Here is an 11,445-nt window from a genome sequence, read left to right as displayed (position 1 = left end):
TCGAGAATGTCGGCTGCCAGGCTTTCGTCGGATGTGCCTGAACAGCAACCCCCAGAAGCCGCCCAGCAGGGTCGCTTTCGAATGCCAGCGGAAAGCGCTCGCCACTCGCGCACGCTGATGGCTTTCCCCAGCATGGAATCCGCTGAAAGCGTAGAGCACCTGGAAGCGCTACAATCCGAAGTGGTGCACATCGCCAACGCTATCTCTCGCTTCGAATCCGTCCGCCTCTACGCCCAGGACGGACTCATCTCACAAGCAACATCTATGGCCAGCGACAATGTCTCGGTTGGACCAGCCACAGTAAGCGAACTCTGGATCCGTGACAGCGGGCCTGTCTTCGTGCAAGACTTGCCAACGGGTAAACGGACGGCAGTGAAGTTCAATTTCAACTACTGGGGCGGCAAACTCCCGGCCATTGGCGACGAGAACGTCGCTGCCCAGATAGCCGCGTATGAAAGCGAAACAATAGTAACCTCAAAAATCACCATAGAAGGAGGCGGCATCGAGCATGACGGCGAAGGGACCTTCCTCGGCACCGAAAGTTGTATCATCAACGACAACCGTAATCCCGGATTCTCCAAATCTGAAATCGAGGCCGAGCTCATGGACAAGCTCGGGGTCACGCATTTCATCTGGATACCCGGCGTCAAAGGCTACGATATCACAGACTACCACATCGACGCGCTAGCACGCTTCACATCGCCTGGCGTCGTGCTCCTGAGCAAGCCTGGCCCAAATGCGCATTCCACCGCAATCGGCGTCTACAACTCTGCCCGCTCTATCCTCACATCCGCAAAAGACGCAAAAGGCCGCACACTAACCGTGTACGACTGCGAGGAACCGGACGCAACACTACTTGGACCACCAGATAAGCACAACGAAGTCATTGGATCATATGTCAATTATCTCCTTGTAAATGGGGGCGTTATCATGCCCAAATTCGGGCAGGATAGACAGGACATTGCGGCCTTTGAGTTGTTCAAACGATTGTTTCCTGAGAGGGAGGTGGTGCAGGTGCCGATCAACATCTTGCCTAGGACGGGTGGAGGCATCCATTGTGCAACACAGCAAGTTCCAGAAATCTGAAGACACCTCTGCAGAGACACTTGACCGCAAGGATATTACAATATACAGAACCACTTGTGGGTGAGAAATGAGCAACATGGAGCGTCCAACGGAGATTAAGTACGAGCTGGAGGGAAAATAGAAATCAGATTTCCCCTGCGCTAATGGGTTTGTCTAGATATGTACCTTTTCATATAACTATGTACGTGGTATTTATCTATCATAATAGCGGGCCCTCGCACTGGATGCCTCGATAGCCCTTTGTCTCCGGCAGGTGGCGTGATGGACATCGCCCGCACAGAAGGCGGCACCTTGAATCTGTCTAAGTGGTAGCCGGACATCTCCTGATCCCCGATATCTAAACAGTGCTAAAACATTGATTCACAACCTCCAGGAAACGTCAGTGCCCCGGAAATGTGCCTAAGATGACACTATCTTCCCAAGTTGTGAGTCTCAAAATATCGCCAACCAGGACAATATTGAAACGCGCATTTATCAGCGCACATCTACAATCGATCACGAAACCATGTTGGAAAAACTCCTTTCGCTGTTCAAAAAGAAAGATTCGGGGGGGAAATCCTCTCACCCAACGAAACCCCGACGTCCATCTGACCCATACAGCGGTCTAAGTGAGGTGGCTGTCCCCCCGCCGATCCAGAATCGAGACGAATCCGAAGTCTTTCTCCACCACACCCTGGAAGAGAGCCTCCGACGAATCTCGCGGGGCCAGGAGAATGAAGCTGAAAGCGGCGCCAGCGGCGACGTCCTCATCCGCCACCATACGCTCGAGGAGAACATCAAGCTTGCGAGGGAGCTTTCGCAGGAATTGCGGCGGCAGTCGGATGAGCTGAGGCGGCGTTCTAGCCAGAATGAAAGGAACGCAGACGGTCGAAGTAGCAGTTCTCCTTGATGGTCTTTACATGGAACTGGTGTCTTGTATTTAACATTGTCAAAAGCGAGAAAAGGGAGAACTTGGTCGCCGTTTCCGCGGTATGGTTCCTGCTTGGAATGGAGAAGCTCAGGCGTAACAGTATACAAGCTTTGGGCAGATTGGGCGCCTCAAAGACAATGGCAATGCCGTCATTGTTTATGTCTGTGTGATGTACGTTCCCCAAATGCTGTTCTAAGCAAAATCGCCTGCTCAAGTACCTACCTGGATGGGCGATTGCTTGCATCCTTGTTAGCCAAGGTCTCTAATCGGACTTGGGCGGATGAGCCGGTGGCTGATCAGTGATCACTCGATCTACAACTACTCCGTTCAACACGACATTCCCCGGGTTTCCCCCCCGCATCATCATCGTCATGCATGTACCATCTGGAGCCTGTGGAATGCGCTACCAAGAGCTGCGGCCCGCCAGCCGAATCCATGGACCATATTCGATAACTGCGTTAATCTACGAGAACGACATGTAATAAGGATAAACTTTCCTTACATTTTATGCTGCCGTAGCCCTAAAGCCGTTAATTTCGTCTTGTTCGCACATTGCGCTGGTTGCTCCCTCCTTCGGCAATTGAGCATACGACAATCCAAAAGGCGAGTCAGGTCCATCATACGATTCCGGTGCCAGTTCACAGGCCGTACAAAGGCAGCAGAAAAGTGGCGCCATCCGCGCATTGAAACAGACGTGAGGATCGTGTGATGCTCTGGACCGGTCTACCGAGCTATTGCTTGGCTCTTTGTCTGTACCACAAATCAGCGGTCCAACTGGATTTTTCTTGTGGTGTTGGTGTCTGGCCATGTCTTGCGCCAGCATGGTAGCTCAACGCCACTGCTGCTGTACATCGATCAATAATGGACGATACCTTCTAAGTGGATGGGACAGTTGTGCCAGATGAGGTCCCAACAGCGTTATGGACTAGCAAAATGCTATGATTGATGTCACCCTAAAGACGTCGTTAGTGGTTCAACAGGCTGCTAAGTTCGTCCCGCTCAGGAGATTTTATTTCTAATCATGCGAGCCATGCTTCAAGCAGTCCATCCCAACTGTGCAATCTGCGAAGGAGTCTCGCGAAAAGAATGCGACAAGCACCAGGTCCATTGACTTGAGCGCATGATCCAAGACAACAAGTCGAGCACGACCTCGTATTCTACCCCAGTCCTTCGGAGGCCCTTGCAGGCAAAGTCAGTGGAAACAGAACCCACATAAAGCACAAGATGGAATCAAAGCATCTTCTCACGTCCTCCATCTCCTCCTCCTCTTGGAATAGAACCTCTCAAGAGGATATTGAAAACCTCAACCATTCAAGCAAATCTAGGAACGTCGAGAGCGAAAGCATTGAACAAAGATGGCGACGAATGGATTAGAAAACGACAATCTTACCAATGGCGGCACCTCCCTTGAGCCTATCCACCCTGCCGGGTCTCACGACCAACACAGTGACTACCTGACTCGTTACGAGACCACCTCCAAGATGATGCCTAGGGACGAATTTGCGTCGATGTACCTTACCCCGTACACCGCACGACTCGGTCATCTCAGGAGCACATTCGCAAACCCTACGCCCATGTGAGTCTAAGCTGTTCAGACGGGAAGCGCAGAATGACGCCTCGAGATTGCGAAGCTAATAGAATGGGATGATTTGTAGGCCATTGATGGGATTCCTAATCGCTGCTCTGCCGTTGGGGTGTAATCTCATGGAATGGAGAGGCTCCGGCGGTCAAGGGGCTGCTCTTATGTAAGTCTAGATGATGAGTCGATCTTCCCGTGCTGTATCTGCTAACCAGATATCTGCCTCCAGAGGCACGTTCTTTTTCTTTGGCGGCCTCCTTCAGTTACTGGGCGCTGTTTTGGAATGGATCATCGGCAACACCTTTCCATTCATTGTTTTCGCCTGTTACGGTGAGCACACGATCTTCTCGTCTGTTTGGGAAGTTGCGAGTTCGATGGACGAGTCGCTAACGCTGTTTCTTTCGTAAGGTGCGTTCTGGTTGGCACTGGGAGCTACGCTCCAACCTGAGTTCAACGCCCAAACCTTCTACCTCACCCAGCCAGACGGCATTGCAGAGTTTTATTCCAGCTATGGTAAGCTCTAGGCTTGCAGTTCCCCCACGCCGGTCCATTGAATCGAATGGTTAGATCCACGCTGACACCACTTTTGCTACACAGCTTTCTTCTTCCTCGCCATGGCCCTCGTCACCTTCTTCTTCCTGGTCGCATCCCTTCGTACCAACATCACCTTTGCCTTGGTGTTCTTCTTTATCGACCTTGCATTTATTATGCTGATGGCGTGCTATTGGACAGTTGCGGACGGCAACGTGAACACTGCTCGTAAGTGCCAAAAAGTGAGTTGGTCCCCTCAACGTATCCCCGTGTCAAAGCAACCAGGATTCCCATGGGGACTCGATGGACAATGACTTGCATCCCGACGGTTCATGGACTAGCGCTGACTGATGTAAAACTCAGGCTGCGGGTGCATTCGTATTCGTCTTCTCCATCTTGGGCTGGTACCTCTTCTTCACACTGATACTCCAGTCCGTGGACTTCCCAATCAAACTTCCGCTCGGAGACCTCAGCACAAAAATCCCAGGCGCTTCGGAGAAGAAGAAAGAACCGACTCCCAAAGCTTAGGGAGCTGGCCGAGACAATATCGCAGCAACGGATGGGTAGGACAACCACGTGTGGAAGAGGTCCGTTGGTCGTGTTGTGTTGATGATGTGGTCAAAACTGGGGTCTGGAAGTTTACAAGCTCGAGACTGGTAAAATTTAACTCAGTATTTTCTACTTCTGTAATAATATAATTGTTGAAAGGCATACCAGGAGAGTTTGTGGTCGGCTTTTGAATGCATTATTACCTGTCCCATCTCATCTGTCTGTGTATGGAAGGCGAAGCTACTGGGGCTACACTCAGTATAGCTCTTGAGTAGCTCAGGATCCGTCGGAGGATAGGTCTTCCTGCACCCGTACCCAACCATTCGTGTTCATGCACCTAGGTCGGACGCTGAAGGGGATGTGCCTCGGTGTTGACCGCGTATTCGTCCAGACTGACTGGGTCCGGTTCGCTGAAGATCCAATAGAAATACTTCAGCGTCTCAGCCAGCCAGAAGCTCTCCATTTGATCATCCCTGGGAGGTAAGTGGTCCAAATCGGTAGCTGTAACATCAGAGATGGAAGCAATGGCGAATTCGGTCCTGGTGATCTTCTTGATCGACCCAAACATCCGCCCTGCCTTCTCCCGGTAGTTTCTGCCGTCTATAAATCGGTACATAATGAAGACGCTTTTAATTGCTGCAGGTCGAAGAATGCAGCGACCATCATTGACGTCGGGACAGCCTGGAGGAAGTCGCTTTTGAACAACAATGTCGTTAGCGTTACTGTTTGTCGAGATGAAGCCTACACGATCAAGGACGGCGGCGCCATACGTTGCTAGAACCCAGGTACAATTGACCTTTGAAGGGCAGGCGACAAAGTAGGCGATCCCAGGCATGACACCTCCAGCCATGTTTTCGTAGACCCAGACATACCTGTCCGAAAGCTCTTGACCGATCTCGACATGATCAGAGTTGGAAAATAAGTGACCATCCAAGGCGAATATGGCACCTGCAGAGCACGATAGATACGGGCCTCTTCGCTCCTATAAGATGCCGTTATCATCTACGCGGACCTCCTAGCCGAATAGGGTGTCTGCACCTGTGAGTGTCATTGGCCTGAACAACAAGTGTTGAATCCAAGCAGTCATCGACTCGTGATGCAGCTTTTGATATATTGGCTCGAAGCCTCCGAGCAGGACATATTATTTGGCAAATTACCTATATAATGAGTTGGACATGCCACCAAGAGTAAAGCTCCGGTCGCGAGTCATGTCCTTTTCTCGGGGGATTACAACGACAGACCAGAGTCCGGGGATCTTCGTCTTGGCTTGCCGCCGGTCAAACAGGCTCTCGTAGCTCTATTGATGGCATCGTTCCATTTGTTGTCACTGGTGAGCTGACCGAGGCGGGTAAAATCCAGGGACTTGCTTCTCGGTCCATTAGCAGCCTTCTTCCAATCCCACCTTTGTGATTGGCGGATGATTGGGAGTGTCAAATGCAACAAACAGCAGCCCGCCTACTTCCATAGCCTTGGTCGGCAACGGTTCGTTACTACTGAGATAATAAATAGCCAAGAAGTCATCAAGATAGTGGACGGTGGTCTCGCTCGAAGAGATTCATTGTGTCGTCAGTGGGCGTAGAGAATTCGAGATTGACAGGGGCTAAAGCGGCCTTGTTAACTACGACTTTCAGTCCCTCAATCCAAAGAGTATCGAGCGAGTCTACCAAAAGCGCAGCTCAGCCATTAAAGGCATCACGAGCTCTGCCAGAGATGGAGCCAGATGATCGTGCATCCATGCCCTCTCCTGGTATGAAGACCAACACCTCTTGATCACCTCCTTGACCTGTTGCTGTCGGACCAGACGCACCTCCGCATTCTGCTAAGATTCTAGTGGAAATTAATACTATACTATGTAGGTAGCTACTTAGGCTTCCCTTGGGGCACAGTTTCAAGGGTTCTGAGTGGGTAATGCGATGGCCAATTTTTCCAGAAATAATCGCTCATTGCTACAGTCGGCTTCTGGGAGGGATATGTCGCCTGTGTTGGGTCTTCAGTCTTGGAGCTCAGATGCGGTAAGAGTGCAGTCAGCATAGCTTGATAGCGCAGCTGATACAAAAGGAGCAATGACTTGTATGCAAGAGTGATGACAATCAAAACTCAAGATACGGGAAGGAGAACCATGTGGAACGGAGGGGATGATGGTTAAATTGTAGTCGGCGTAGACCGGGTCTTGATGAAATCAACGACAGCGGTCATGAATACTGGATATCGTGTCATGCAAGAGATTACGGGCGACTGGTGGCACAAATCTGGTATTCGCGAATAGAGCGCCGGACCCAACTTCTGATTGCCGCATCTAGTTAGTCCAATAGCTCTGACCGAAGAAACCTTGGCACTAGTGCCAAATAGGATTGACCCAGCACCAAGGCGGGTATTCACCATGCACTACACCCCAAAGTACCCAGTAGACGGCGGCCCACAACTTCACACACACAGCATACTAACTGTGGACTTCTGGGAGGAATACAAAGGACTGCAGAGTCACACCATGCCTATTGTTCTTAGCCGCGCTTGAAACATCTCAGCGGACAGCGATTTGGAAGGCTTGTTCAAAGTCGAATATGGACACGGTGGAACCGTCTGCAGCTCATCACTCCCATTTTCCTTCTTGCTTGCGTCGCCAATATGATTACCTAAATAAATTGCGATCAGCGCACGACACCAATTCCAAATTTTGAAGGTGAGCCAGTAACATGAGGTAGGCTTAGGAGAGCATCAAATGGCGAAGAGGATATTTAGCCCCAAGGCAGGCGTGGGCATCACGTAGCGCCTGCTCTTTCTACTACTTCTCATACCAATCATCAGAGACAACTATTTTGACAATGAAAATGGGGTTTTCAGTGACTACTGTGACGTCGCTGCTCTTCACATGTCCAGCAAAAGCGCAGACTGTCCAAAATCAGTGAATCAAGCTTACTGGTTGGGGAGATTATGTTTGTTTGTTACATGCCTGTCAAGTGGGTTGTAAGCATTAATTTCGCGTCGTTAAGCATCATTCACAGATGAGACGAAATATTTTCGTCAATCCAAATGAGCTCCAATGGAGAAAAGGGCCGTTGAGATTCTTCGAATGTGTCTTGTCCAAGCAAGAGAACAGTTTGACTTGGCGTTCCAGTAGATTAACCCTAAAATCCTCCAAAGACGGCGGAACTTTTGTTGGAGATATCCAAGTCATCGATCTCAAAAAGCGGCGCTAACTCATGTATCGGGGAGCTTTCACTCCAATAGATTCCAGTTAGACAGATCAGTATTATTCCTTTCCCCTAGATACTTCGTAAAGGTTCCAGCAGTTGCTCTCGAGCCAGCCTCTCAGACCCTTGACTGCTGAACGATTTTGAACCCGACTCTACCATCCTTGACCTCGAGCCCATTGACCAGTACGCTGACCTTGAACTTTCTTCTCCAGACAGGTTCATGGGCGCAGACAAGCCCGCGACGTAGGTTACCGCGGCTTTGCATGACGCGCATACCCATTTGCCTCTTGATTGTGGCTCGGCGGAAGTGAAGGCCCTAGTCAATGACGACTGGTCCATTTCGCGGATGCAGCCATTGCAAAACTGGTGGTCGCAAGGGCGAACCCTGTATCTCCCGATTTCGTTAGCAAAGATACAGACTAGCCCTGGCAATGTCACGGGCTATAGGCTTACACGGCAGTCACAAAATCTGATCCCGCATTTGCACTGGGCTGCCTGCGTTGGATCAAGCGACGATTCTGGTTCGACAGCTTGATCCTTGTCCATCCCCGAGACAGATTTGACGTTGTCAAAGTCTCCGTCCTCAACTCGGTTCTCAGGCTGTTCTTCCACGACGAAGAACGAGCCGTCCTCTTTGATGTAACCTATCGCGTCCGTTGGCGGCCGCGGAGGGACGATATGGGTCACAGCCTCGCTGGAAGCCGGATCCAGGATGTGGGCATGGACGAGCCTCGCAGCTTTGGGCTGGGTTACGGTCGCGATAGATGTCTTGAACTGTGAAAAACGCGGATAAATGAGCCACACTATAGTCAATGCAACAACCACCCTTGAGCGTGTGATGGGCCCATGATTCTAATATGGGGTTACTTACCGAGCTTGCCGCCTGCGGCAAGACCCATTGCATTAAGATCCTTGGTCGTTATTTTGGCTTTGATTTCTGTTCCCACTTGTCCTGTTTGCCGTTGATCTCTAGGAGGTGCGAGAAATCATGATGGCTCAGGGACTGGAGGTATCGAACAAATGTTTGTAAAGGAGCCGTAGGCTGGCAGGGAGGGCGGGGAGGCCTGCAAAGTTTAGGGCAAAGCCCCCGGTAAGGGCGTTGGCGCTAAAGAATAGAAGGAATCCTCTGAGAGCAAGGAGGAGGAGGACCAGTCCATGTCAAAGTTGGAGGCTTGATCTATGTTGTGCAAAGGACTTTGCGAATAAAGAGACATCTTACCCACTTTCCGGTCTTTGGGAAACTCGATGATATTGCTCTAAATCGCTGTGAGCTGACAGGCTCGATATTAACAATATGTCGCCATAGAAACGGGTAGTACTTACTTCACAATCTGCGTCTCTCTGCCCTTCCTAAATCATATCCGTCAATGTGCATGGAACTAATTCAAGGGTTTTCTGTGGGCACATCCTTATCTCGTCGCCTACTTCATACCCCACCTCACGCGCTGTTTCGAATTCGTCGAGGCGATCGTATTGGAGACGGTGTTGGAGTACTGCTGCATTTAGAGACTGATCTTTGTACTTGATCCACGTTCGCAGGTTTGTCTTGAAAGAAGCAATGATCTCGATCCGTAGTCCTCCATGTTTCTCCTTTCCTGTCTTTTGGCCCTCGACAGTGTAACCAGAGCCCACTGATATCGCTTCGTCAGGCGGATTACTGTGCTTCAAAGACGGCAGACGAACAACTCACATGGCATGGCCACAAACTGCCGGACGACCCTAGGTGCAACACAAATCCCATCGAGCCAATTTTGGCCCGGGACGACGACGTAGACTTGAGTGTCTTCTATGTCCTCCGGTAATTCTTTTGTTTCATCCATTTTCAGTCCAGAGATGGCATTGATGCGTCCAACATCGAATCTCAAAGCATAATGCGTGTCACTTGGAGCATCAAGGCTCATTCAAAGTACCTCTCGCTGCCACATGGGTATGAGCACTCCGCCTGCCTGTTCAATCTCATCGGCCAGGTTGCCAGAATAACCAGCAACACTATAAAGGGGGAAAGCCCCCAGTGATGCGGGCAGCTGGTGAAGCTTTTTGTCATCTGGCATCCTCAGTGTCCGGTAAAACACGATTTGTACCCACGGGCCTCCTTCAGCCTATCGCCCTTGACGCCGTAGCGTTTCGAGTTCTTTTCATCTACGTTGAATTCAATCGGGGCCGCCGAAGTGTCAATTTGTGTACTAAATCAGTCTGTCATCAACATGGATAGATTTGCTAGGTTCAGACAAGTGGTCTTGGACCACCGTGATGTGCTCGAATTCATTGAACTGTAGTTTAGTGTGATGAGATGTCCACCTCTCACTGTTACGAGAGAGCAAGTCGAGACTTTGATAACCAAGCCCTACAAACGGTTAACCTTATGTTCAAAAACACCTAGTAGAGAAGCCGTTGGAGAACGACAGACCCCGTAGTTTGTCCGATAGCGCTGAGATCGGCGTGTTGCTACGCAGAACAATGGTCTCTTTGCTGGTTTTTTTCGGATTTGGAGGAAGTGAATTGTTTGAGACCTTGGATTTGGAGGCGTTCTAAGCCGCGCGCAGAACCAGATCCATCATCTGCTTGACTTGCGGCTATGGTCGACTGACAGTGTAGAGAAGCCTATGTTATCACTTGATGTGCATCATGGGAGGAGGATAGTCAAGAAAGAGAATGAGAATGATGTTCTTGGTGGTAAGGCTGGAAGGCAGCAATTTTTATCGAGGCGGCAGGGGGCAGGGGAGGCCGCTCTAGATCCAATCTCACCAGATGGGAAAAGGGCTAGGGGCTTTGTTTGCCTGTTCGCCTCGTAATACCGCAGACAAGGACTGGTCCAAAGAATCAATGGCCAGTGTGAGTATGCAGGCCAAGCGAAAGGCTTCAGAAGCTGAACAAACCTCTCGTCACCCCCTCGGACCGTTCGCCCGATCTTCGTGTAAACACCAAAGCAGTCGGCAGTAATAAAAGCTCAGCACTTTGAAGCACGCTTCGAACGTGCTTACGATGGTCCGCTCTTGTATTACTGCTTTGCCATTTGCGACAGGATCCAAGATAAAGCTGTTCCTTCGCGGTTCTTCACTTTTCATGTAGCCCCTCTAAATTCAGCCTGATCAATGGTCTTCACTGCAATGTCATTTGGGTTCGGCGTTAGTGACACAATTCTACTCTCGCAACTGTCTTACAGGCTCTATGAGGCTTTAACGTCATGCAAACGTAATGCAAGCCGCGAACCAAAAGAACTAGAAAACGCCTTGTTCGGATTACGTTGTGCCCAGGATCACCTGCTCCATGTCGCTGGAGATATATCGACGCCGGCATCAGTATCCGCCTCACGCTACATCAATGGCCCGATAAATGCAACAAGCTCTGGATCACATGATCCAGAATCGCGCAACCACGCTGGAAGACCTGGACAATGCGACCAAGAAATACCGCGAAGGCGCCAAATTGCTTGACGATAAGGGCGAAGCTGACGCTGGCCCAAGCCAGAAAAGAAGGGAGCTCCTGAGACGCAAAATCGCCTCCAACTAGGCGAAGATTCTATGGGATATAGATAAAGACTCGTTGAAGATATACCGCGACAGGTTGCAATCACATGTTGATAATCTCAACCAGGT

General features: G+C 50.3%; 6 protein-coding genes across 6 annotated transcripts; 3 read left to right on the top strand and 3 right to left on the bottom strand.

Annotated features, from left to right (window-relative positions):
- Positions 1–6: 6 nt before the first annotated feature.
- Positions 7–1,086, top strand: Z519_08773 (uncharacterized protein; the record flags this gene model as incomplete). Its single annotated transcript, XM_016766501.1, has 1 exon — positions 7–1,086. One exon carries the CDS (start codon positions 7–9, stop codon positions 1,084–1,086), a length of 1,080 nt encoding a protein of 359 aa, XP_016617659.1.
- A 505-nt stretch (positions 1,087–1,591) lies between these two features.
- Z519_08772 (uncharacterized protein) lies at positions 1,592–1,975 on the top strand (the record flags this gene model as incomplete). The annotated part of the gene is made up of 1 exon (XM_016766500.1): positions 1,592–1,975. The coding sequence occupies one exon, from the start codon at positions 1,592–1,594 to the stop codon at positions 1,973–1,975; it is 384 nt and encodes a 127-aa protein (XP_016617658.1).
- A 1,376-nt stretch (positions 1,976–3,351) lies between these two features.
- On the top strand, positions 3,352–4,634 carry Z519_08771 (uncharacterized protein; the record flags this gene model as incomplete). The annotated part of the gene is made up of 6 exons (XM_016766499.1): positions 3,352–3,572; positions 3,652–3,741; positions 3,805–3,905; positions 3,984–4,088; positions 4,173–4,348; positions 4,470–4,634. 6 exons carry the CDS (start codon positions 3,352–3,354, stop codon positions 4,632–4,634), a joined length of 858 nt encoding a protein of 285 aa, XP_016617657.1.
- A 358-nt stretch (positions 4,635–4,992) lies between these two features.
- On the bottom strand, positions 4,993–5,505 carry Z519_08770 (uncharacterized protein; the record flags this gene model as incomplete). Its single annotated transcript, XM_016766498.1, has 1 exon — positions 4,993–5,505. The coding sequence occupies one exon, from the start codon at positions 5,503–5,505 to the stop codon at positions 4,993–4,995; it is 513 nt and encodes a 170-aa protein (XP_016617656.1).
- A 2,413-nt stretch (positions 5,506–7,918) lies between these two features.
- Positions 7,919–8,748, bottom strand: Z519_08769 (uncharacterized protein; the record flags this gene model as incomplete). The annotated part of the gene is made up of 3 exons (XM_016766497.1): positions 7,919–8,212; positions 8,303–8,652; positions 8,721–8,748. The coding sequence occupies 3 exons, from the start codon at positions 8,746–8,748 to the stop codon at positions 7,919–7,921; spliced, it is 672 nt and encodes a 223-aa protein (XP_016617655.1).
- Positions 8,749–9,199: 451 nt separating this feature from the next.
- On the bottom strand, positions 9,200–9,669 carry Z519_08768 (uncharacterized protein; the record flags this gene model as incomplete). Its single annotated transcript, XM_016766496.1, has 2 exons — positions 9,200–9,480; positions 9,540–9,669. The coding sequence occupies 2 exons, from the start codon at positions 9,667–9,669 to the stop codon at positions 9,200–9,202; spliced, it is 411 nt and encodes a 136-aa protein (XP_016617654.1).
- Between the last annotated feature and the right edge of the window lie 1,776 nt (positions 9,670–11,445).

This window comes from Cladophialophora bantiana, assembly GCF_000835475.1.
Source record: "Cladophialophora bantiana CBS 173.52 unplaced genomic scaffold supercont1.13, whole genome shotgun sequence".
NCBI lineage: Eukaryota > Fungi > Ascomycota > Eurotiomycetes > Chaetothyriales > Herpotrichiellaceae > Cladophialophora > Cladophialophora bantiana.
The sequence above is the reverse complement of the archived record's forward strand: the minus strand, read 5'-3'. Positions and strand labels throughout refer to the sequence as shown.